The 27,726-nt window shown below is 39.2% G+C and overlaps 1 protein-coding gene across 3 annotated transcripts in view; it reads left to right on the forward strand.

The window, feature by feature from the left end:
* The window catches only part of LOC126269219 (centrosomal protein of 290 kDa), a 180,518-nt gene that overhangs the window by 85,046 nt on the left and 67,746 nt on the right, over positions 1-27,726 (forward strand). For all 3 annotated transcript variants that reach the window (XM_049973976.1, XM_049973975.1, XM_049973977.1), the window contains exons 16-18: positions 9,776-10,018; positions 15,232-15,357; positions 20,184-20,271. In XM_049973976.1, coding sequence (XP_049829933.1) covers positions 9,776-10,018; positions 15,232-15,357; positions 20,184-20,271 — 457 coding nt within the window. The remainder of the gene's footprint in view (positions 1-9,775; positions 10,019-15,231; positions 15,358-20,183; positions 20,272-27,726) is intronic.

Consider the following 27,726-nt stretch of genomic DNA (forward strand, 5'->3'; position numbering starts at 1 on the left):
ACCATCTCGGGGCTGAGAGCGATACGAGGACAAAAAGAACAATAACGCGTCCTCCCGAGGATGCGACTCTTTCAACTTCAACGTCTGTGACTTGAAAGTCCTCACCAATCGTTCAGCGGCACCGTTTGACTGTGGTGAAAACGGCGCGGATGTCAGATGTTGAATACCATTGGCCTTGCAGAAGGACTGAAATTCTGCGGACATGAATTGTGGGCCATTGTCGGAAACAATAGTCTGTGGAAGACCTTCAATGCAAAAGATAGCGGATAACGCTTGGACGGTGGCAGATGACGTCGTGGAAGACATCCGGACAACAAAAGGAAAATTACTGAATGAATCTGCCACAACCAACCATCGAGCATTCCAGAATGGACCAGCAAAATCGATGTGTAAGCGTTGCCAAGGGGAAGTCGCTTTTGGCCATGCGAAGAATTTCCGCGGTGGTGCTGATTGTTGTTCGGCACACACCATGCAAGAAGAACACATATTCGTAATCGCGGCATCGATTCTGAACCAAGTACAGTGCTGACGAGCAAGTTGTTTCGTTCTCACTATGCCCCAATGTCCTTGGTGGAGAAGCTGTAAGACAGAGGACTGTAACGAACTTGGTACCACGACCCTGGACTGATCATTATCAGAACGCAACAGCAAAACATCACGTCGTACAAAAAGTCTCTCCTTGTGAGCAAAAAATCGGCTAACCAATGGGTCCCCTATCTGTGACTTTGACAAGAGCCATTGCGTAGTAACAAAACGCAGAACGGGAGCAAGGACAGGGTCGGCAGCTGTGGCTGTAGCTACACGACGAAAATCAATCGGAAACGATTCGACCACGTCATCGGTTTCCGCATCTATGAACATGCAAGCAAGTTCGGAGGAATCGAAGGCCCTATCCTCAGCAACAGGCAAGTGGGACAACGCATCGGCATTTCCGTGCTTAGCAGTGGACCTATACAAGATATCGTAGCAGTACTGCGAGAGGAAAATAGACCAGCGAATGAATTTCTGTGCTGTACGTGGAGGTACAGGCTTGGTTGGATGAAAAAGCGATGTCAAAGGTTTGTGGTCTGTGATTATGTAAAGTGACGACCATACAAGAAATCATGAAACTTTGTAACACCAAATACAAGAGCCAATGCTTCTTTCTCTATCTGTGAATAATTCCTTTGCGCAGACGAGAGCAATTTGGACGAAAAGGCAATAGGGCGATCTTGCGATCTATCTTTGTGCGCAAGCACAGCACCGATCCCGAAATCCGATGCATCCACCATCAACAAGAGGGGATCGAATGGCATAAGGCAAGTATTGGAAAGCAACACCGATTTCAACTGGCGAAAGGCGCATTCGTATTCCGTTGTCCAGATGAATGGAACACCCTTACGGCGTAAGTGATGAAGCAGAACTGAAATGGAAGAGGCGTGCTGAACATATTTATGATAAATAGTTGATTTTTCCCAGCACACTCTGTAGCTGCTTCAAATTCTGTGGCGACGGCAAGTCTTGTATGGCACGAAGGTGCGTTGGACTGGGATGTATGCCTTGGGCATTGAGTACATGTCCCAAGTATGGTAAGACCCGAGCAAAAAACACACATTTGTCCTTCCGCAAGCGAAGACCATTTTGTTGCAAGACCTGAAATAATGTTCGGAGATTGGCCAAATGTTCTTCTTCCGTCGTTCCGGAGATCACAATATCGTCCAGATAATTTGCTGCCGTAGGGACCGACGCACAAACGGTTTGCAGATATTGCTGAAACAATGCAGGGGCGGATGCACACCCGAATGGTAGTCGTTTGAATTGATACAACCCAAGATGCGTGTTAACCACCAAAACGCACTGGGATTCTTTGTCCACTAGTATTTGCAAGTACGCATCCGCTAGGTCCAACTTCGAAAAATATTTCCCCGGGCACAGTGCGTCAAAAAGATCTTCTGCGCGGGGTAAAGGAAAAGTTGCAATCATGAGTTGTGGATTCACTGTTGCCTTGAAGTCCACACAAAGTCTCAACTTTCTGGAAGGGTTTGGCAGAATTACTAAGGGTGATGCCCAGAGAGAAGCCCGCACACGTTCAATTACACCTTGTGATTCCAAATCATGTAATGTTTTTGCGACCTCATCACGCAATGCGTGGGGAACATTGCGCACTCTGAAAAATTTCAGTTGCGCGTTTACTTTCAGTTCCAAATGTGCTTTATAGTTCTTAGCGCAACCAAGGCCCGGTGCAAAAATGTCTGCAAATTCTTCACATAGATGAGAAACACTATCTGAAGGCACAGTATGGTTTACTGATAGGACCTGATTTACTATAGACAAGTTAAACAACTGAAATAAATCTAAATCAAACAAGTTCACTGCAGAAGAAGAACGTAAAATGATACAATTTTGTTTGTCCTTTGTATGTTGCAAGAAGGCTGCACTGTCCTAACACAGGGATCCGTTGACCTGAATAGCTGCTTAGCGTAACATTTGCGGCACGCAACGTAGGTGTGCCAAGCAGTTTGTAAGTGTCTTGATTGATCAGTGAAACTGCAGCTCCGGTATCGAGCTGGAATTGTATCACTTTGCCGTTAATGTCCAAGTCCACAAAAAGTTTATTGTCCTGCTGACGACAAGAGTGACTGTCTCGTGCAACGTGAAATGACACTGGTACATAATCACTTGCGACTTGACGGGAGTTCCAGCGGTGTCGAGGCATACTATTTTTGGGATGAACACAGTCACTGTTAGAGATAGTGGCACTGTGCGGAGTGGAATGAACTACATGAATTTCCATGGGCGAAGTTTCGCGAGCCTGAGTATCCTTGGTTCGATTCCTATTCCGGCGTGAAGCAAAGGGCCTGGAACGGTTTTGAGCTTCCGATCTGAGCTTTTTCTGGAAAACACTCTGAACATGTCCTTTTTTTATTACAATGAAAGCAAATAGCTTGGCGTGACAGGCAGTTCTCACGCGAATGTTTAGTAGCACATCGTGGGCATGATTTGATCACTGCATTAGCTTGCCTGCGCGGCACACGTGGCTGAGAGCCTGGCGGCAGTGGCGCGGCCGGGCGCGAGGACTGTTTACTGCTCCGTGCAGCTCGTCCGGTGGGCCGGTTAACCTGACACACTACTGGCGAAGTTTCAAATGATTCCTGAGCAAAGTCAAGTGTGTTGTGCTGATCCAATATGTCCATCACTTGTTGAAGGGAGGGATTTGCTAGTTTCAAAATCTGTTCCCTTATACGAACATCAGAAACATTCTGTGCAATTGCATCACGGACCATAGTATCTGAATAAGGGAGTCCACATTGACACTCAAAAGCACAATCCCTATCAAGGCCTTGCAAGGTTGCAACCCACTCCCGATTAGTCTGACCTGCCGTATGTTTTGTACGAAAGAAGGTATACCGTTTGACAACTACATTGACTGATTCTTTGAAATATGCATCTAATGCAGACAAAATTTCGTCGTAGGACATAGTCGCTACGTCGCGTCGGGGAAATAATTTGACTATCACCCGGTACGTTTGTACCCCGATGGAGGAAAGGAGGAAAGGCTGCCGCTTGTTATCTTGAATTCTGTAGGTGGCGAGATGGAATCCAAATTGGCGTGACCACTGCGTCCAGCTTTCCAGTGCAGAATCAAAAGGTTGAAAAGTTGGTGCAACAGTGTGTTGTGGCTGCGGTAGCGGTGAAGCGGCTGCTGCCGCATCATTTTGCATCGCACGTTGACCCTGGACGAGCTGTCCAAGGGCATCCAGTAAGGCCTGCGTCTGCTGATTCTGTAAGCGATAAAATTCGGACAGTACATCTGGAGATTGTGGTGAAGCCATTACACAAGTAAATCAGGGCAATATCGATAAGAATGCGGTTTTTCCTCGTCGCCAATGTTCTGGTTGGCAGGAGAGCCAACCGTATAGTAAAGGAGGCCGAAATGCATGCGTCTCAGCTCACGCAGGCTGGCATGAGGTCTGGAACATGACAAGGGAATTAGAATTGAGAAAAACGGACGTAGCTGGTGGAATACTTAACTTTAATCCATTAATGGAGAACGTCGCTCTTTATGGTACATGATTCACAATATCAATAGTACGGATACTGGCGCCTTGCTAGGTCGTAGCAAATAACGTAGCTGAAGGCTATGCTAAGTATCGTCTCGGCAAATGAGAGCGTAGAAGTCAGTGAACCATCGCTAGCAAAGTCGGCTGTACAACTGGGGCGAGTGCTAGGAAGTCTCTCTAGACCTGCCGTGTGGCGGCGCTCGGTCTGCAATCACTGATAGTGGCGACACGCGGGTCCGACTTATAGTACCGGACTGCGGCCGATTTAAAGGCTACCACCTAGCAAGTGTGGTGTCTGGCGGTGACACCACATTTGCCATGTGAGCTCTGATTTCTCTTTTTTTATTATGGAATTCGGTTCTCCCTATACATTTGGGTGCGAACAAAATATTTTCACATTTGGAGGAAAAAGTTATTGAAGTTTTGTGGCGCAATAATACAAAATGAACTGCCCTTCTTTGAGCGTTTTCAAGGTCCTATGTCAACTCTATTTGATATGGATCCCACATCATGCAGCAACACCCCAGGAGAGGACAGACAAGCATAGTGTAGGCAATCTCTTTAATAAACTTGTTGTACCTTCTAAGTATTGTGACAGTAAAACACAGTCTTTGATTTACTTTCACAATGACATTAATATATGTGATTGTTCCAATTTAAGTTCTTCGTAATTGCAATCCCTAATTATTTAGTTGAGTTGACAGCCTTTAAATTTGTATGATTTATTGTGTAACTGAAATTTAACAAAAGCCTTTTAGCTCTCATGTAGATGACCTCACACTTTACATTATTTACATTAAATTGCCACTGTTTGCACAGTACGGATATCTTGTCTAAATGATTATGCATATGGTTTTGGTCTTCTGAGGACTTTATTAGACAATAATGGCAGCATTATTTGAAAGCAATCCAAGAAGTCTGCTCAGATTGTTTGCTGAATTGTTTATATAGAATAGGAACAGCAGAGGACCTATAACAGTTACTGGGGTATAATCAGATATCACTCCTATTTTACTCGATGATTCATCATCCTTTTGCGTTCCTAAAAGGAAATCATGAATCTGCTCACACACTTGGAGATGATAGTCCATAGGCATCCAATTTGCTTAGATGGAATGGTGCCAAAAGCCTTCTGGAAGTCTAGAAATATGGAATCAATTTGAAATCCCCTGTTGACAGCACTCATTAATTTGTGTGAATAAAGACAAGAATGTAGTAATAGATAGATTCCTACTTACCATAAAGAAGACACATCAAGTTGCAGACGGGCATGATTAAAAGACACTCACATATAGCCGTCAGCGACATCGGTGATATGGGCCTGTGCTTTAGCAGATTATTCCTCTTTGATTCCTTGAGTATTGGTATCATCTGTCAGACTTTCCAGTCTTTAAGTACAGATCTTATGTCGAGCGATCTGTTCTTCTTCTTCTTCTTCTTCTTCTTCTACTACTACTTCTTTTTTTCAGTTTTGAGCTATTCAAAGTACAAGCAAAATTTTTTTCGGAATGTTTAATGGATCTAACTGTGCTATAACTATGGACTAGTATGACACTTATATAGACTCAAGTCGTTCGTTTAAGCAGTAGTATACAAAAAAAGTTCTTAGTACTTCTCCCAAGTCTGCAAAACTGCCTAATGCTAGTTGTTCGTTGACTGTGATCTGATTATATCCTGTATCTTCTGAAATTTGTTTCACATCATATAAATGATTATGGAAAACAGGGAGGAGAGGACAAGTATTTTTGCATTATATCTATGGCAACAGTAGGAAGAAGTAAGTGAGTATTGTGAATATTTGCAGATTCTGTTGAAACACAACTAAAGAAACAAACAACAAATTGGTTTCAGATTAAAGAGTATGCACAATAAAATGTTTGAGGAATGGAAAACAAACAGTTCTCCCATGTGAAGAGAATGTGTGAATGGTCATTGTCAAGAAAAATAATAAAAATGGCACACTGAAAGATTGTAAAGAACAATCCAAAAGATGTTGGTGGATGTAATGGAATAGGAAGAAGAGGGATGAGAACATGGGGCAATACAGTATTGGATAAGGAACAGCAGAGTGATAGGCAAGTAATTTGACACCTATGAATGTGACTGAGATGGTTATCAGTTTAGACTGTGCTGTAACTCATCTTCTGGCCTAATAATGGAGCTACAAAAAATGTAATAGAACTCTAACGCATGCAGAAATACAGTATGGTATGGTTATTGTCGTTTATGATATGTTAGAGTACTGTCAAAATTTTGTACACAGCTGAATTTTTCCTCTATTTTCAGATAAGAAGATGGACTTCGCAGTCATATTTCTAAGCAATTTCACAGTTTGTTTCACATGTTCCATAACAAAAACACACCACAGTAAGAAACAAAGCATGTAAGAATAAATCACATCAGCCATGTTACAAACTGCAATTGTCGCCACCAGCTGACTGGTAATTAGAGGTTAGGATAACAGAATGATGTGACAACAGTGAAAAGGTAGAAGCTGTGACCAAACACATGCTCTAGTTGGTTGTTGCTATTGTAGCTGTCTTGTATACAGTTAGCCGTTAGTCACAGTGTTATTTTGATCCAGCTAGATTATTGGTTATCAACATGGCAACTGAATGTAGGATGGTTAAGCCACACATTATAGTTGCTGAGAATGTCCAAATTGTAGATACAGTTGGATGTGAATGTATGCATATAACCACAACCCGTGATGTGCAGACCACATGTATGCCCACTATGTGATCCACATCAGTTCAGAGTGTAGTGCACGCTGTGTAAGTATGAGTGGAGCAGTGCAAAGGGGATGATGGGACTCACAATGGAGCAGCAGGCATTTTGGAAAGATAAAGTCACTGAAACAGTGTGATCAGTTGTTTGCTGAGAAGTTTAATGGTATCAAAGTGCCAGGCAGCACTTCGTCTGAAAATGGCGTCAGACAGAATCTGTTTTGAACAAGTCAAAAAACATCCCAAAATGTGCCTGCGCACCAGATGATGTGGCTGCAGTTCGCCAGAGTCGTACCAAATCAACCAAATGCTTGTCACAAGAGACCGGCATATCACACCGATCATGCAGATGACTACTCCACCTGGACCTGCACACGCATTCTTGTTGAGTGTCTGTTGTTCATGCATTGAAACCAGCAGATTCTCCTGAGAGCCTTAGCTTCTACATGGATTTGTTCTTTATGTCTGCTGAAGTCTAGTTTCACCTGAGTGGTTATGTCAGCTGACAGAATCACAGGTTCCGAGCAGCGGAGGATCCACATACCTTCCACGAAACACAATTACATGATCAGAAGGTTGGGATTTGGTGTGCAGTGTCTGCATACGACATTATTGGTCACATCTAGTTTTATCAGATGCTGACTTTGGTGTATTACATTTCCAACATTTTGACAGAAAAGACCTAGAGTTACTTCTAAGAGAATGGAGCAACTGCCGATACAGCCGACCAAACCTCGGAGCACATTTACACAGTCTTCATGCCTGACAGAGTTGTTAGCAGAGATCAGTCTGGTCGTGGCCCTAGCTGACCACCCAAAACACCTGATCTGTCAGTGTGTGCATCCCTCAAGTCTAAGGTGTATCACAAGAGCCCTCATTGCCTTCAAGAATTGCAGCAGAACATTTTGAGATTGCAGCATTTCCAGCAGTCCAGCCTCAATCTGCCTTCAGCAACCTGCTGACCAGGGCCCAAAAGTGCCAAGAGGTGAATAATGATCACTTTCAGCATTGCTGTGTATTTCCTTTCCTGTGCTGTGTTTCTTTGTACCCTAGAACTCTGCTCCCTAGGTCACCTTTATTTGCACCAACCTGTAGGGATTTGTAACAGTCATTATTTTACTTTCAGAGAACAAGGGCTTACATTGTGCTTTGTGTTGAGGGCATGTAATGTCTCTGATAGCTTTCTTCTGCAGAAGTAATATGTTTTGAACATGACTTGAGTTTCCCCAGAGAATAAGTCCATGAGACATAATAGTTTGAAAAATGCAAAATAAGATGTTTCAACTTAGGGTGCTGGTACACATTCCATAAGACATCTTAATAAGCAAATTACTCTAGACTTTAACATATCTCTTTCTGCACCAAATGTGACAGTGTACACATTACAGAAGACATCTTAATAAGCAAATTACTCTATGCAGTTTAACATATCTCTTTATGCATCAAGATTGACAGAATGCATGTTGGCATGTAGGCAGAAACATCATCATCTTTCAGTGGTTAAAGCATGGGAAAAAGACTGTCATGGCCGTTGACCTACACTTTGTGTTGGTACATGATGATGGCAGGGGATGATTATGTGAAATCTACAAGAAGTGACTCATCTTGTTTCCCAATAAGAGAGACGTCATCTTGTGTGAGAGTGGCTTATGTGATATGAAATAGGGCTCTTGATCCATTTGCCATTGTTTCTCACCATACAGTGATACAGTAATGTACAGTTAAATTGGCTTCATCTGTTCATTCACCTTCAGTAACCTGCGTGCAACTGCAGTTTCAAAAAGCCTTTGCACAACTCTTGATATATGAAATGAAAATTAAAACACCTGCAGCCATCTCTTTTGCATTTAATCTGTTTACACAAACAGTTTTGGTGTTCTATTAGACTAGCTTCAGGCTCCATGGCCAATGTAAATTGGGAGGAATCCAATGTCAGGTGCAGTCATATTAAATAACTGGCGTCCACAGATCTCTGATTTACAGAACGCTATCCCTTTGTTCACCAACGAATGACTTGCTGGTTGATGAATGAAGTGATAGTGTCATGTAAATAAATTAAATACAGAAACAATTGTTGCAAGTGTTTTAATTTTCATTTCATACTGAACAGCAGAAGTTCTCATAACCATGTGCAACAAGGACGAACATACAAAAACTCCTGAATTATGTCAGAAAGTTTTGAGGAACATTCCACAAATCTGAGAGAACCTGTGTGGCAGCTGTATCACCTGAACTCGTTGCAATTAGTCATATCTTGTCTGTCATTAAGCAAGATGCACATGCCTTGCACCTGTCTCTACCAGTGTAAATGAGTTGTCAGCAACATTTGAACATGATGGATTAAGATATTACACCAGTTCTTTTAGCATCTTGTGGAATACATTCTGTGATGCATCACTGCTGTCATTGATTTGTCTTTCTTCAGAACCATATTTCAGTGGCAGCTATTTATCTTCACGAAGGCATTCACATTCCTTATCACTTGTGACTGTGCGTTGAAAAGTGGCACTTGAATTTCCTTAACGAAAGGCAGTTTTGTGCTCACCAATCCTTCGGCAGTGTTAAAGTTCCTATTCAGCTTTTCCTCAATATTTGGAAGCTGAGATTATATGTTTCAACCAATGGAACCTCAAAACCATCACAATGTTATTCATCCACTATTAGAGGACTTATTGGTACAACTATTCCCTCTCTTTCATCAAGTGGATGAACTCCTGTTGATGAAAGTCAGTAAATGTGATTAATGTTTATGTAAGAGAATTTGCCTCTTGGTAAATCCAAGTGAATTTACTCTATTTTAGGTCAAAAAATATTTACAAATATATGAAGATTACTGAACAAGTTATGTATGTATTTGGTTCTTGTTAATGGATATAGTTTGATCAGTAAAATGACTGTCTTTACTGTTCCATTGAATTGTAATTTAGTTGTTTAGTGATTATCTGCCATCATGATGTGATAAAATTGTTTAGCACATGCCATCTCACTAACTTGTTCTGTTTGTTTTAGGAGTATGAAGTTCAAGAAAAGCATTTGTCTCAATTGTCCCACACTGTTGAGCAGTTGGAAGAAGGCTATTGCATGGCACGGCATCAGTTAGGTCTGCTTTATGGGCAGTGCCTAGCAAATTCAAGGCAAGGTGCTCTAAAGAAATGTGCTGATGTTCCGTCTCCAACAGATGTTAAAAAAATGTGGAATTCCGAAAGTGATATAAAAGTGCGGCATGAGATGATGCAGTTGAATCATCAGCAGGTACACTATGTTATATGTATTTAACTTGACAATTCTGGAGCTGTTTCAAATAAAAATCTGTGTTATAGCTTATGTGGCAAATCCTTTATTTACCTAGGGCGTATAATAATGCCATAGCTCAGTAAAATCCCCGTGAAGTGTAATGTGTATTTCAGCTTACTAGAAGTGTGTGAATACATCTTGAAAATAAGTATTTTTCCTGGAAGTAAGTTATGTTAAAAATTCATTTTTCACCAGTTGATGAAATTCTCTTTTCATGTGATATAAGTACTTTTGAATTACAAGCAGCATAAAAAGTTGGCACTCAGCAGCTCTTGTCAGTTATTAATGTTTACATGGTGAAGGTGATTATTGAGATCATCTTATGTAGCACTGGTGATTGATGTTCTGCTATCTATTTAGTGTTTCAAAACTACACCTTATTCATCTTGACAGAGAGAGCAAAATAACTTGTTTCTTCTTATCAATATTGAAACATGGGTCTCTCTCCCCCCTGCAACAGTTATTCTTACAAATCCACATTTTCAGCATCAAAATACTGCAAAAGATTCCTACCAGGTACCAATAAATTCATCTTTCAGTTGCACTGCAGAGGATACTTAGCATGGCAGAACATTTCTGTCATTTATTTCATTTATATTTGTGCATTGAATTTCATTCTTACAGAATACTTTCACCTTTTCTGTTTGATGATTTCATACATCTTGCCCTGGAGTATAATTTTCATCCTGTGTGTGTCTTCCTTCTTAAGGCCCCAGCATACTAGTGATGGATTGCTCTCTTCAACCCTGCCAGACATGAGCATTTTATCAAGCAGTGTCATCCAGTATTTTTAATGCCACCCTCATAAAGGTCTGCTGTGGAAAATGGACTGTTATGTTTAGCAGCAGGGGCAGTTGATGTCTGTTTGTCCACTAATGCTTGCAAAAAAATTAAATTAGAAAAAAATGAGAATTGTAATTTATTGAACTTGTTTTGAAACAATTTTCTTGGGAACTGTTGGTTACGTTTCACAACAGAAAATATTTTTCATTTACACAAATTATATTGTGTACATTTTTCTTGTTCGTGTTTCATTAATACTTCTTAACACATTGATGGTGGGTCCTGGAGATCTCCATACTATAGCAGTCAGTGGTGACTCACGGGGCACAGAAATCTGTTTGCGTATTCCCAGTTGTATTCTCTGTTGGGTAAAGTTTGAACTATTAGCTGGCAAGGTGTGGAGTAAGAAGAGTATAGATGCTAGTGTCGGTATATTTGACCTCTTGTACGATCTTGATAACTATGAAATCTCTAAGTATACACACACACACACACACACACACACACACACACACACACACACACACACACACACACACACACACACACCTGCATGTAAGGAAGAGTAGAGTCTGTGGGACAATAATGACCAATAGGAGACTTTCACCTGAGTTTTTAACTGCTGTAAACAATCTCAAGAAAGGGGAAAGCATGTACAGCTGGAAAGGAGATATGGTTTTACAAGGTTGCAAAGACAAGCAGATGGGGCAAATGGTTAGCAGTGTACATCCAGCTATGATGAAGAGTGTAAAAAGCAAGAGAGGTGTTATGAAGAAGACTGATTGTATCCTTCAGAACAGTACCTACATGAAGGGTGAGGACAAAGCAGCCCAATATTTGTTGTACGGCTGTGTCCTGAGAAAGACTGTCAAATGGAGCAAGAAGGCAGTCCTCTGGCTGATTAGCTTGTGCTAATCATTGCCTTCATGGAGTATAGAACATAAACCCATGAAAAGAAGATGAAGAACAAGTCATTCCTGTTGTATCAATGTTGCAGCCAGAAGTGAATGCTCAGGGGGACGACGTAAGAGGAGACAGACCCCAGGAAAACTCCCACATCTTGAACGTCTTAAACAGGACCATCTTCAAAGACTATCAGAAGATATGAAGAAACACAAACCGGAGGCAGCTTTTGGATCAGGGATCAAGAAATATCCGTCGAACTCTGGCAATATTTCAGTGCGTCTAACTTGAGGAAGGAAACCCACTGCTCATTATGCAAGGTACCTTTTCACAAGGAAATGTGCTTCATGAAGTACCACCACACATTGAAGAAATACCAGAATCTCTTGTGTGTAGGATTTCTAAGTTTGAATGTAATATGATCACTAGAATAGGACATTAATTGCACTCTAAAATCAACTGGTATACAAAGGGTGTGAATAAGACATCTAACTGGTGGGTTATGATGATTACATGTACATGAAATTTACAACTACATCACAGTAATAGTTTACAAAAATTTTCTGCTTGCATTAAAAATTATTGTTTCATAATGTGAAGAAATGTTTTCTTTTCAAACACCAAAAGTATAAAATAAGATGATACAAATTTATTTATGGGTAGATGCAGAGAGACAATAGAAAAAAAAAACTGTTATGTATAGACTACTGATGGTATTGAAAGGAGACCAGAGAACCTGCAAGACAGCTATTTTATGTTGGCTGCATGCAAGTCAGGCAGCACACAATAACTGGCCTCTGTGGTAAGCTCGAACAAAACTGTCTGGTCCTTAATGTGCTAAGTAGTCAATTTGTATTTTTTTAAATTAGTCATTTAGTTTGTCTGCAAGTATTTACACAGTGCTTATGAATTATTGAAATGTCATCAAATGCAGTACAGCTGGTTCACATTAGTCTTGTTTTAAATTGTATGAGAGAGAGTTAGATTATATTAAATGACAAGAGACTGAAGTACAGCTGCAGAGCAAGTATGACCTAAACATTTATATTAAAATCTCAACTTAATACATAATTTTGCCACTTTGTGCCGACTGAACACACAGTTTTGATTGTGTGATCAGCCAGCACAATGTGTGTGTGTGTGTGTGTGTGTGTGTGTGTGTGTGTGTGTGTGTGTGTGTGCTATGTACACTCCACCTTGTTAAAGGATTCATCCAAAAGCTAGCAAAGTATTCATTCTCTTAGTGTGCCTCTCAGCGACACAACACCTCAACTATTCAGTGAGTGGTCCTCTTTGCTCCTACATTTTCTTTTATTCCTACATTCTGCCAGAACCTTCCTTACCATATTTGAAATATCCATTTAAAACCTCCATTTAATCTTATCTCTTTTTGCTGAGAAGTTGAAATCTTTAATAATATTTCTAGTTGTTTCATAAAAAAACAAAAATCATCACATGGTCTTGTATATATGAACTTTGCATTAATTTCTACTCTTGACAGCACTAGATTCAAAATGCTAATTACTGCAAAATCTGAGGATACCACTGTTTTTACATGAACTCTGATGGATGGAAAAAGAATCCCAACACCAAAAAATAATTAGTGCAGAGTAATGAAATTTTAGGAATAAATGTGCCTTGGAAACACATTTCAGTGATTGACATCACAAGTTCAAATGTTAATGTATGTGCAAGAAAAGCCATTACAAATGTGAAATGCTGGTACATTAACAACCTGTGTAACTGCCAGAATGTTGAATCCAAGCATGTAAAAGTGCATGTATTGTGTTGTACAGGTGCTGGATGTCAGTTTGTAGGATGCAATTCTGTGCCTGTTGCACTTGGTCTGTCAATGCAGGGACAGTTAATTCCAATTGTGGATGACACTGGAATTGTCATCTAATGATGTCCCATATGTGCTAGACTGGAGATTGATCTGGCAACATGTCAACACTCTGCAGAGCATATTGAGTCATAAGAGCAGTTTGAGGACAAACATTATCCTGTTGGAAAACACACCTGAAATGCTGTTCATGAATGACAGCACAACAGTTCAAATCACGGTGCTTGGAATAACCACGAGAGTGCTCCTGCTGTCATATGAAACTGCACTCCAGGCCATAACTCCAGTGGTAGGTCCAGTGTGTCTTGGCTGCAGACAGATTGGTTGCAGATGCTCACCTGTCCTCCTCCTAACCAATACAAGACCATCACCTGCACTGAAGCAGACCTGTCTTTCATCAGAAAACACAACAGCTCTCCATTAAGCTCTTGCTTGACATCACTGAAGTCGCAAATGGTGGTGATTTGGGCTGAGTTGAATGCAAGCTACATGGCATCTGGCTTGGAGCTATCCTGATTTGTATCAGTTCATTGTGCCAGTGTGGTGTCAGCTGCTGCTTGAATTGCTGCTGCAGATGCAGTACGATGCCCCACAGTCGTATGCTGAACACAACGGTCTTCCCTCTTGGTAGTGCCACGTGGCTGTCTGGAGTGTGGTCGTCTTATGATCATAGCTTTTTATGGCTCAGCACTGATAGCAGTCATGTACAGTGGGTACATTTCTGCTCAGTATTTCTGTAGTATCGCAGAAGAAACATCCAGTTTCTCATAGCCCTGTTACACAACCTTGTTTAAACTCTTTGAGCTGTCGATAATGGCATCTTTGTCATCTTAAAGGCATTTTTTGCTGCCCTCTATTCACTGTGTCCAGCTTCAAAGGTAACTAATACTCGTGACCATTACAGTGCTTATTTAATACAAACCTGATTTTCATCCTTTTAGTGGTGCTACTAGTGCCACTCTTGCGTGGCTGGCTTAAAATCTGAATAGACATCATCTTTCAGATGTGAAAACAGAGCTACCAACTTTTGTTCATCTTGCACAACTCTCTCTTGGATGTTGGGATGATGTTTTTTTTTTCTGTCAACAGTAACACCAGCTTCCACTTTACTTTTCAGAGTGATTTGTGCTCGCTGAATGACTGTAAATTCTAATGCAAAGTTCTTACTCTATATGAGCATAGAAAAAGAAATAAAACTGCATAACATCACTGAATATCCAGAGAAACATATTACATCCAGGCAGCTATACCGTCACATGTTACATGTGATTCGTCAGATTGCACTCACGATCGTTCACTGCCAGCTGTAATTTGTATAATTTCGTTTCAGTTTTTCCTAGTTGGCTTCAGTTTTACTTGTGACATCATCTGTGTCATTCTACTTCTGTCTTAATTCAGACTTTACCCTTTTTGCTATACCTTCTAATAAATGGATTTTTATACCTGCAAGCATATTGGTGAACACCAGTCATTTGTTGTTGATGGTACCCAAAGATAGAGTATACCTACAGTGCACAAGTCCATCTGGTAGCTACACTATTAAATTGTTTGTCACATCATGTGAATGACTACCTATATTTGAAATATTGTGTATGTGTATGTGTATCTCCAGGTCTTGATGTGCAATTTTTTTCCCCACCAGGAAGCCATGCATCAGCGTCTTTTATTGCTCCAACAGACCCCAGTTGATGCTAGTCCCCTTTCTTCATTGGAGATGGCATCAGAAATAATCAAACAGCTTGCCGAGAAATTAAAGATTGTAATTGGAGTAAGTAACTTACATTGAACATGATTTTTCATTTCTTGATTGCATTCCCAGGTAAATATTTTAGCTATTTTAGTACAGATATGAGAATGGTATTTGTAAGAACTTATTCTCACTTTTATACTGTCATAGGCTAAATGTTATTCAACACACAATTAGTGACATCCTGCCACATCATGATGAATCAGAGAATACTTCTAACATTCTTATTTCCATTAGGATTGGTTTTACTATTGCTCTTTTTCGAATATCTTATTTGGCAAGGGACATGCTGTTGTTGGAAAATATTTGGCAAAGAACATAGATCAGTGGACGTAATTAGTGGAAGATGTTTTTCTGCTTTTTTGGGTGTACGACAGTGATCATATGTCAGTGGAATAATAACGCTTTATGAGTTGTCCATGGGGAATGAGGCCGTAAGAAATCCAAGACAGCTCAACTTTGTTAAACTAGTTATAGCACTGATTAGTGTCCTTAATCAGTGGTTCAGCAGAGCACTACCTCTTTTTTTGTCTAAAGGGAAAAAAATTAATTTTAATTTCAGACTCACAGAATTATAGAAGCACTATTACTTCAGAAGTCTTATAATTACTGTTTTATGTTCAAGTCACTGTGTGTCACATTTTAACTAAATGCATTTTATATGCTGAGAATAATATAACAATTTGAAAACACTGAACTCACTTATACTAAAACGCCAAAGTATATGGAGGTAACCCTTGATAGAACTCTTGTCTTTCAGAGAGCATGTAACAAAAACTGCAAAAAAATTGGAGACAGGAAACATCATCATTCAAAAGCTATGTGGTACATCCTTGGGAGCATAAGCACTCACCGTACATTCTTCTGCCAAATATTATGCACTGGCTGGGCTAAACAGCGTATATGTGCAAAAGATAGATGTCTAACTAAACAGTGTCATGAGAATAATTACTGGCATTATTAAATCAACACCTACAGTATGGTTGCCAGTACTAGACCACGTTCCATTCCCACAACTTTGTTGCACAAATGCTGTCACGAATGAATACAAAAAGATCATGGATAGTAAAAATTTACCAGTTCGTCAAGATGTTGATGATGCAGACCTCAACTGACTATGCTCTACATGACCACCAACAATACCAGTAAGGATCACTGTAGAAGATGAGTTCAACATTCCTAATGCATGGTCTGAAGAATGGACTGGACAACAAATTTTAGTGACTGTAGGAGGATACATGATGACTCAGACAAAATTTGTAGTTGGTGTGATAAATGGCGGCTAGCTCAAAATGTAGAAATATGTAAGTTAATGCGGATGAGTAGGAAGAACAAACCTGTAATGCTTGGATACAACATTAGTAGTGTCCTCCTTGACACAGTCATTTAGTTTAAATATCTGGCCATAATGTGCTTGGAGATTTTAAATGGAACAAGCATGTGAGGATTGTGGTAGGGAAGACGAATGATTGGGGAGTGTTGGGGATCCGCACCAGGTCAGATTAAGGGAAGAATTGAAGCAATTCAGAGGCAAGCTGCTGTATTTGTTGCCAGTAGGTTCAAACCATGTGCAAGTGGCACAGAAATGCTTTGGGAACTCAAATGGGAATCCAGGGAGGGAAGGCTACATTCTTTTCGAGGAGCACTATTGGGAAAATTTAGAAAACTGACATTTGAAGCTGATTACAGAACGATTCTACTGCGTAAGGACCACAAGATAATATAAGTGAAATTACAGCCCATACAGAGGCATGTAGACAGTCGTTTTTCTCTTGCTCTGTTTGTGAGTGTAACAGGAAAGTGGTGCAGGATAACCTCTGCCAAGCACTGCATGGTGGCTTGCAGAGTATGTACGTAGATCTAGATGTAGATGAAAATATTAATATGAAGTGTATCAACCAAAAACCACTGGGATATGATGTGCCACACGAAACATGGTCAATGATAAACTGAATTAGAACCAAACACAATAGACGTGCTAATTTTTTACACAAATGGGGTAAGCAACCAGGCCTACTTTGTGATTGCTGAGAACAAATAACCATCAGACATATCAGAGAAGAACGCCCCACAATATCATATGATGGTAGACCAGAATACTTCCTGCTGGTGCTCCAAAGTCGATAGATGACATAAATACTCTAGATATTTGTTCGCAAGATTTTGTATCACAAATATTAAGCTCTACATTCTGTGTATTTTTTCATTGTACCAAAAAGCCATATGACAAATAAATAAATAAACCTGATAAGAAGCACTCTTGATCATGTTTTATTGTGAATCCTCAATTTTGGCTGACAGTGGGGCCAGTGTGTTGTCTGGATTTCTTTGTAATCAGTTTGGAGGAGGTAGGAGGGATTTCAGTAATTGACAGAATTCCTGTGGTAGCCTTGCATAATTAATCTGGGAACAGTACACAATTTGCATTTTGTTCTAAATTTTTGTTATATATATCTTTTATTTCCTGTAAAAAACAACTGTGTAATCTGATGTCTTCTGAGTTTCAGTGTACATGCACACATATGTTGATAACATTGGCCATTAAATCTTTTTAGTTTTTTGAAATATTTTTTTTAGATATATTTATGATAAACTGTATTTATAAAGGAATTATAGATCAACACACAGGCACACTAAAAAATCAGGAATATAAGTAATAATAATAATAATAATAATAATAGTAGTAGCAATAGAAATAGCAGCAAATACAGCCCCATTGTTTATTGTACTCATATGTGGAACCAGATAATCATATTTTTCTCTTCCTAAGGCTCTTGTTACTGGAGTAAAAAAAATTCTGCTGCTGCTGATGTAGTTCCATTTTTTAAAAAATTCAACAAGAAAGACATTGATATTTTATTACAATTTTTTGACACAAAAACTGTGTAGAAATCAATGCCCACAAATCTGCATTAATCAAGGATGCAGGCAATACCAGTCTTCAAGACAGGATGCATTGTCTTCTTTAGTAAAGGTATTAAATATGTCATGTCTATGATATATTAGGTTCTACACTCATTCAAAACTGAATTGGAGGTAACTTCTGTGTTGGAAAGAGAAAGCACTCCTGTCACCAAGGTAAATGGAACGTGTGACATCACATAATTGAAATAGCTTTAGACTTAGCCCTGGTTGTCAGTGTGACAGTTGAGTGCAGTACAGGTAAGCTGTGAGATCACAGCATATGATGATGATGATACTAATAATAATCATCTTTATCTTCATTTGTCCTTGATCATGACCAGGTCATGGGTGCACCCCAACTTACAGCTGTTAACATTACATCTGTTGCTGAAACATATTTTACTCACTCCTACTAAAAACATATTGTTGAATAGGCAGTTATTTCTAGGTAATCACTGGTTTATTTCTTTTACTCACTTACCGTGTGTGTGTGTGTGTGTGTGTGTGTGTGTGTGTGTGTGTGTTTTGCATTACAGTGTACAGGTTGGAGATTGGCCGTGGGCTAAACAACCTAGTAAATTGCCCTAGGGCTGGCTGGTTTACCAGATGGACACAGGTTCAATCTAACTCTGGCTACCCTCTCTCTGTCATAAGCTAGAGTGCTGCATCTTAAGTTATACAGGGAACCTACTATATCAGTTTCAGATTTTATACAAGCAGTGTATCACATAAATTTATACTGTATCTCTATAGCTGTAGTTTTCATTTAATATCAACATATTTAAATGACCAACCAAGCCCTAAATATACCCTTTAGTTAATGTTTACACTTCCTTTGTGGTTAAATATAAGTACTTACTTCGGAGTTATTTAAATGTTTGATAATCATTTTATTTTGGTAAGCCTTCCTTCTCTAGGTTACTCTGTGGTGAACCAACATATCTAACAGTCTTTAGCCAGTGCTGTATTTCAAGAGATGACTCAGTGTGATTAATTAATATAAAATATACGCCATTGGTTCTTATCTCCTTGGTATACTGAAAATTATATACATATACTGCTTACACTATCTTTTGTGATGCCAGACTATCTTTCTGCATAATTATTTCTTTTACACACCTGTTAACTCATTTTTAGAGATGCAATATCTTTTTAAAGCTTAAGGATGGGTAAAAAAATCTACTCCCCAAGTGGCAGCAAGAGAAAACACGGACAAAAGTATTTAAATATGCAAACTTTTAGAGCTAGTGGTTCCTTCTTGTGGCAGAAGGGTTGAAGCGGAAGGATGATGAGTAATGAAAAAGGACTTGTGAAGCTTAGAAAATTGGGAGAGTTCAGAAAATTCACCAAGAACCCTAAGTCAGGAGTGTCTTGCCGGATGGGATGAGAAGGAAAGACTGGTTGTTGGAGACTGCACTGGATGAGATTTGAAAACCTTAGAGTTTAAAGGTGGAAGATAGGATACTATGCAACACAGAGATTACTGCCAAAACATCGTACAAGAGTTAATTATGGTAGAAAGCTAAGTGCGTTGTATGTGGTAGAGATAGAGAGAAATAGGAAACTTTAGAGGGAGTAATGGAAGGAATAATTACTCAGAAGAAATTCTGATATAAAAGAAATTGATGTAAATTAAGGTCAGGTGGGTGGTGGGAACCAAGGACATGCAATGCCAGTTCACAAAATGTGTTTTTACTACTTACTGATCCAGTGACATTGAAAGTTTCCTGAGCATGGTATCTGTGTTACGGGATGTTTCTGAGTAATAATAGTCATGGTTTCATATCTTGTATTGTATGTCAAATAGCATGTGTACTTATGGTCCTAAATTTTGTTTTTAATGGCCATATTGTTTATGTCATGAGTGATTGGTAGATTGTTTTTACTATTATTTTGCATTGCCATACTTTCTTAGTCTTACATTTATGCATGTTTGTTGACAGGAAAAGCGTGAGCTAGGAACACATACGTCAGGTATAAAAACTGTTGGGAGAAATCAAAATGAAGAACTTCTAAGTGCCGCAGTGAAAAGTAAGTCCCCAATAGACGCCACACTTCTTCTTCTTCTTCTTCTTCTTCTTCTTCTTCTTCTTCTTGATCATCTCAAAAGTATTGCTTCATTGCTAGGCTTCAGTAATTTCATCAGTTAATTATAATACTTATAAATTTAAATGTTATAAATCCTTTCTGATAATATTTGTCCCGAGAATAATCTTGTCTAATGTAACCATTAACAATACAAACAAGAAGGTTCTGAATTGTGGTGCTGTTCTTATGCTGAAAATGAAATGGATAGGTTGAATGATTAATGGAGAATTATTTAAGCAAATTATGGAGGAAAGAGCAATTTGACTAAAAGAAAGAATCCATTGATAGGATGCATCTTGAGGCATTAGGAAGTCAGTTCGGTTATGAAGGGAAATATACTGTATATAAGCCTGTGTGTGTGTGTTCCTTTACTTATTTGTTTGGGGGGAGGGGGGGGAGAGGTAAAAATTGTAGAGGAAGACCAAGGCTTGGCTACAGTAAATAGGTTCAAACGGTGAAGACTGAACATTTTTGTAGAGACGAAAATGCATGAATAGTATAGGCTAGCATAGAGAGCTGCATAAAATCAGTTTTTGAACTGAAGACAACAACAATAGCAGCAGCAGCAGCAACAACAACAACAACAACAACAACAACAACAACAGCTTACATCCTTTTAAAGTAATTTCTTGTTGAGAGCACAAACATCATTTCTCATTTAATTTAATTTATTCAGTCATAGACAATTTATGCCCTTTCCCTTACCATTTTCTTGAATTATATAATATGAAACATGGATGAAGGGCAACATACAGATCCCAGATTTCTGGCAAGTGCTTGACACAATGCCTCACTGCAGACTGTTAATGATGGTACAAAACATATGGAATAGGTTATCAGATATGTGAGTGGCTCAATCACTTCTTAAGTAATAGGACCCAACACATGGTCTTCAATGGCCATTACTCATCAAAGATGAGGGTATTGTCAGAAGTTCCCCAGGGAATTGTGGTAGGACTGCTCTTATTCTCTGTATACATAAACGACATGACCGACAGAGTGAGCAGTGATCTGCAGCTATTTGCTGATGATGCTGTGGTATATGGGAAGATGTTGCCATTGAGTGACTGTGTGAGGACTCGAGGTATCTTAGACAAATTTTCTAGTTTGTTTCATGAATGGCAGCATGATCTAAATGTAGATGAGTGGGAAAAACAACACTGTATTGTTCAAACACACCATTTGTAGTGTGTTATTGGTACTTTCATGTGTTGATTAAGCATCCAGCCAAAGCATTGCAAAATGATATGAAATGGAACGAGCATGTAAGGGAATTTAAATTGTTGACATTAGTTTATTGGGAGTATTTTCAGAAAGTGTGGTTCATCTGCAAAGGAGACTGAGTGTAGAACACTAGTGTGACCCATTCTTGAGTACTGTTTGAGTGTTTGGGATCCCCCCCCCCCCCCCCCCAGTTCAGAGGTGGGCTGCTAGATATGTTACTTGTAGGTCTGATCAACTCATGAGCATTGTAGAGATGCTTCATAAGCTTAAGTGGAAATCCCTCCAGGAAAGAGAACATTCCTCTCATGAAACACTATTCAGAAAATTTAGAGAATCAGCATTAAAAGTTCACTGCAGAATGATTCTAGAACTGCCAACACACATTTCACATAAGGACCATGAAGATAAGAGAAATCAGAGCTCATACAGAGGCATGTAGATAGTCATTTTCCCCTCACTCTATTTGTGAGTGGAACAGAAAAGGAAATTCTTAGTAATGCTTCATGCACAATGATTAGCAAAGTAGTACTTAGATGTGGATATAGTAACAAAATTTCACCTATTATGGGTAAAATGTTTACATTTTCATAAAGCAGTCAACCCACAACTCATGACACAATCTTATAGCTTCAGTTTTACCAGTATCTTTTCTACTGCTTTCCAAACTTTACAGAATTTCTCGTGAATACTTCACTACAGAGTGGAAAATCACTCTGAAACAAATCACTCAGGCTGTGGCTAAGCAATTTTCTATGGTACCCTTTTTTCCAAGAGGCACACGGCATGTGAGAGGACTTCACTGAGGCTAGGAAATTGGGAGAAGATGTACTGGTGGAAGTGAAGTGGTGAGGATGGGGTGACTCGTGCTTGGATAGGTCAGTGATAGAGCACTTGTGCCTGCAAGACAGAGATTCTGGACTTAAGTCTTGGTCTGCCACACACAGTTTTAATTTGCCAGTTAGTTTCAAGCCAGTACACACTCCTCTGCAAAGTGGAAATTCATTTTGGAAAATACATGCAGTCAGAAATAAGTTAGAAATCTTCTTGTCTATGTAGTATTAGGGAGTATCAAGAATCATATCATGATGGCTGCATATTAACAGAGAGAGAGAGAGAGAGAGAGAGAGAGAGAGAGAGAGAGAGAGAGAGACCTACTTTTGTAGAATTAAGATTCTAGTTATATGAACATTGATAGCATACCCCTACATCAGAATCGTGTGTCTAGAAAAACTCAATGTATTTTTTTGTTCTGGAAAACTCAGAGCATTTTTGCAGTTTGCCTCCAAACCCTTGAAAAGGCACGACACCTGATTTGCTGTGGGGCAGAGGAATTTTGTTTGCCTTCTGCTTGCTTTGAATCAGTACTGTGCTCACTGTTCTCCCTCATTTCAGTGCATATTTATTTCAGCATCCCCCACATCCTTCCCTCACACAGTCCAGTGCAATGGACTGTCAGTCCTGCCCAGCCTAGCCATGGGAGCAGTGCTATGCCATGCTGAGCCAAGCTGTGTGTAGGTTTGTTGTTATTGACATGTAATAGCTTGCATGTCTGTCACTGAAGCCTGTCTGCACATCCCTGGTTTTTTTGCCACAGCATTGTGCATTTGTGATACCATGTGACCAACAAGGAGCTGTGTAGAGTATTATGTGGTTTGCATTTTTATCTCTTCAAATACAAGTATTGCTTTTTTGCTGACACAATATGATGACAAAGGCATGCCATTTTAGGGGAGTTTGCCGTGTATTACAGTCTATCTGTTTTGAACTAGGGATACTATGGCATGATAGGTTTGCGTGAAGTACATTGTGTTGGATGTATAACAAAAATGTGTGTTGTTGGACGTCAGCAGCTACCAATCTGATTGATTTTATGTATGAATAAGATTGATTATAGAGCTTTAGTGGTAGACATAAAATGTTGCCATTAGAACACTAATAAGCATGCCTCGATCTTTTGGCATTTGGTGGTTGGTTATCATTGAGCTAATGCCTGCAATGGGAATGGTTTGACACAGGTGGCCCGAGGACAAGTGGGGACTATCGGAGTAAGGGAATGGAGCAGTAGGGGCAAGCCTTTATGTTATTTCTCTCCTCGTTAGGTAGTGTTTCTGATGTTGCTGTGGGTCTCAGTTGCTGTAAACCACTTTCGGTTAAATGCAGGCAAGGAAGATATTATTACCTTTTTTTCCACCCAGTCAAAGAAAGGTATAGGTGAGTAGCTGGGGTGGAGTTTGCTTACTGGAAAGAAAGTAGGTTGCGAGATTTTTGGTGCCTTTGTGTATTTCCGAACTCTTTAATACATCTTATAGTACAATGTAGGTGTGATACTATCTAATGTATACATTAATTCAGGGCTCATTTGAAGAACCAAAAGTGTGCATTCAACCCTCGTTGGACAGAGGATCAAGAATTTTGGTCAGTCCAGCAGAGCACATCTGGAAAATTCAGTGTTTGGTGAATGCTCTACAAAATGAATTCTCCCTCAGCAATATAAGCAAGAAGGCCTTGTTGCATGCAAGTGGAAATAAGGTTGCTGAGCTCGGAGCTGCTAGGAACGTAACAGTACCTACATCCATGCTAATCACTGCAAGAAGCCATGCCCCAATGCTGCTGATCAGATGTCACCACTGCTGGGCGTATTCAGCTGATCAACAACTCCGATGAAAGGTCAGATGTAGAGACAGAGTGAGAGAGAGTGAGGAATGGGGAGGAATTTTTTTCTCATTATATCATTTTTTCAATTATTTTATTTAGTTTCTGGTTTCCAATATTTATCTGACCATTAAGTAATTGTTTATTGTGTGTTAATGATTTGTGTGTATGGAAGTTTTCTTGAAAAGAGAGACGGTGTTTTCAAGCAGACTTCTTTATGTACAAATTATTAACTTGTTGACGAGATAAATATTGGAAAACATACACTATTTAAAATAATTGAAAAAAATCATGTAATAAGAAGAAGAAAACCCCCTTTTCCATTCTCATCCCTCATGCCCTCTCACTCTACCTACCCCCCCCCCTCCTCCCCCCTACCCCCTTCCTTTCATTTCACCTTTTGCTCCTCACCCCTTTTCCTTCAACTCACTCTCCATCTGCCACACACTACATTGCATTCACTGTTCACTCATATTTGCCTGCCCACTACTCACTAGTGAAATCTTCAACTGTATCACTATTCCTTCATTTCTCCAACACATTAAATAAGTAAATAGTAACATAAAAAAGTGGCATAACACATATGTGAATTGCACAAGAAGAGAACATTTTCTGACCAAAGGAAAAACTAGCAGTAAAGTTGGTGACACTAGATGAAACACATGAGACATGTTTAGTCAGAAAGATGCAAGCGAACTATAGTGGTGCTACATTGTGTTGGGTTTCACATCAAGAAATGCGTAGTTCTGCAAAACAAAGTGGGATTAGACCAGAATCAATAGTGCCAAACAAAAGATTATCTCAAAACTGTGGAAGCTGATGATATTTCCTGATGTGAGTGAAAACCAGGAAACGAAATACTGTAAATAAAAATCAGCATCTTTTGTAACAAACTGTTTTCAATCTAGAAAGCAAGACAAATCATAAATATCTTTCATTACAGACCACTGATCGTATTTTGTATTTCAGTAAAATGAAAAACCTTTGGTGACAAAAATATACATTTTCTTCAACTGCAATGACAGATTTAAACTATCTTCAGTATTCATACAATTTATTTAAAAACATTCTCTCCCACTGAGCTGATTGCACCAGTGTTACAGGCTTCCCTGCAGAATCCACCAATCAGTGGGTGGAAAATAAAATTTTAGCAGTCAGTGCTCAGCAAATATTAACAGCTGTTAAAAAGTACAAGAATGTATAAAGAAGGGACAGAAGGAAATTAAACTAAAACCAAGGTTACTGTTGCAATTCATAAGAGTCATAGCTCCCAACTAGATTGTTAGTCTTTGAGGAAGAAATTGCTGAGCTCATATTGCTTTTTTGAGACTATGACTGTTTATGACTAAATTTCAGTCAGATGCTGTTCTCTGTACTTACCCCCAGTCTGTGGTCAGAGAATTAATGAGATTTGTCAAACCAGAATTTTTGAAGAAACAGACAATCTTCAAAATAGATCTGAGTGACAACATAAATCTATTTTGGCCTCAGAAAATGGACTTAGATACAGAATCAGAAAAACCATTGTCTGTGTCATGTTTCAGAGAAAGATATGTCAGTGTTCCGGAATGAGTGCCTTGCATTTATGAAGACTATGGTATCAAAAATTCTGGATAAATCACTCCTGGTGATTTCCTTTACACAGGGCATCACATGTTAAGACACAGAAGTGGCAATTAATACTGACCTTAAGAAGATGTAATGTAAATGGATAGATAAAAAATCTACTCACTAAGCAGCGGCAAAGAATACACACACAACAAGGTTTAACTTTTACAAGCTTTCGGAGACAGTGGCTCCTTCTTCTGGCAGAAGGTTTGAAGGGGAAGGAAGAGGGGTTTCAAATCTTCTGACAGGAGAAGGAGTCACTTGCTCCGAAAGCTTGCAAAAGTTAAACCTTGTTGTGTGTGTGTGTTCTCCTACTGCTGCTTGGTGAGTAGATTGTTCATCTACCCATTTACATTATATTGTCAATAATTGATTATTTTCATTGTAACCTTATGAAGAGAATGTTAGGCTTAACATTGACGCATTTCACTAACTTCAATCACTTTGGTGGTCATGAGCCCTTTGCCATTACCTTTTAATTCCAAAATCTTAGAGATCAGATCAAGGAAGTTTATCCTCAAGGAATTTGATGCAGATCATGATTGCATCGATCAGTTCATCATGATAATTGGGGAAAGACTGAATATGAAAACCTGAGGAGATTTATCAAGCTTGCTTCCATTCTCTTCCATGGCGATGCCAACCTTGTAAGAGGTTTCCCTGATAGCTCACCAATTCTGGTCAAAAATTTGGCTGAAGCCTCTCTTATAGCCCTTTGTATCATCCACAATGCAGTCAGGGTCACTGGGGGTATTGAATCTGTCCCCCCTCAAAGCTTTTAATCCATAGTTTGCAAAATGCACATGAGCGGTACAGTGAAGCAGTAGTAGGAAAAAGGGTGACTGAGAAGCTGTCAAAAGAAAATGAAGGAAAGAGGAGAGAGGTTACAGAAAAGGAAAGAGAGCTACAAAATAACAAAGTAAGGAAACAAAACTCATGAAAAGTGCTGAGAAAGAGGTTTGTTGGATTGAAGAAGAAGTTCCATCACTAAAATATACATGCTTGAGACTTCACTTCATGTTCTGTTTATGTCCGTACCAAATTACACTGTTACTATACCTTCCATATTTGTATTGTTGAAATTACTTATATTTGAATTTTATTCTTGGATCTCTTTGTAAAAAATCTATTTTTTGCTACATTTGATTCTCATGTCATATATAGATCTAGAATGACACCTGAGAATGTGTAACAATCTGTGTCCTTTTGAAACAAATTGTCTAACCTGAAATTAATGATGTCAGCTGGAGCTGTTCCATTAGTATGGTACTGTATACATATTGCATTACTGGCATTCATAAACACGTTTTTGCCAGTGAAATAGTTAAGTATGTTTCTTTTTTGTACTGTATGTAATTTTTGCGTCCAGTTCGTCCACGGTCTACTATTTGTTACAGTGGATCAGCATACATAATTATCTTGTTTTCAACTGCTGGTGGGTTGTCATTTGTGTATAAGTCTAATAGTAGTGAGCCCAGCATGGACACCTGTAGCACACCATGCTTAATTTCTTGAAAGTCAGAGGAAACAGTAGCAACTCATGTATCTATTTTATGTTTTGTTGCTACACGGTGCACTCTGTTTTTGAGAGATGATTTTGATTGTATCTCATTGCTTCCACTTTTCTCATAGGACTGAAATTTCCCTAACAGGATATTGTGAGATACAGTGGCAAAAGGTTTAGGAAGATCAAGGAAGAAACCACAGACTTCATCTAGTTTTTACATGCATGTATGAAAGAACAGACACTGTTGATGTACCACAGCTGTACAAAGTACTTCAAAATTTTTTCAGTGACTGTGAATTCCTTGACATCATCTGCATTAAGCATAGATCTGCTACCCAGTAGTGACACATAAAAATTTGTGCCTAAGTGGTTAAGACAATTGTTAACAATTAGCAGGGAATTCAGGT

The sequence above is a fragment of the Schistocerca gregaria genome, chromosome 1, assembly GCF_023897955.1.
Source record: "Schistocerca gregaria isolate iqSchGreg1 chromosome 1, iqSchGreg1.2, whole genome shotgun sequence".
Lineage (NCBI taxonomy): Eukaryota > Metazoa > Arthropoda > Insecta > Orthoptera > Acrididae > Schistocerca > Schistocerca gregaria.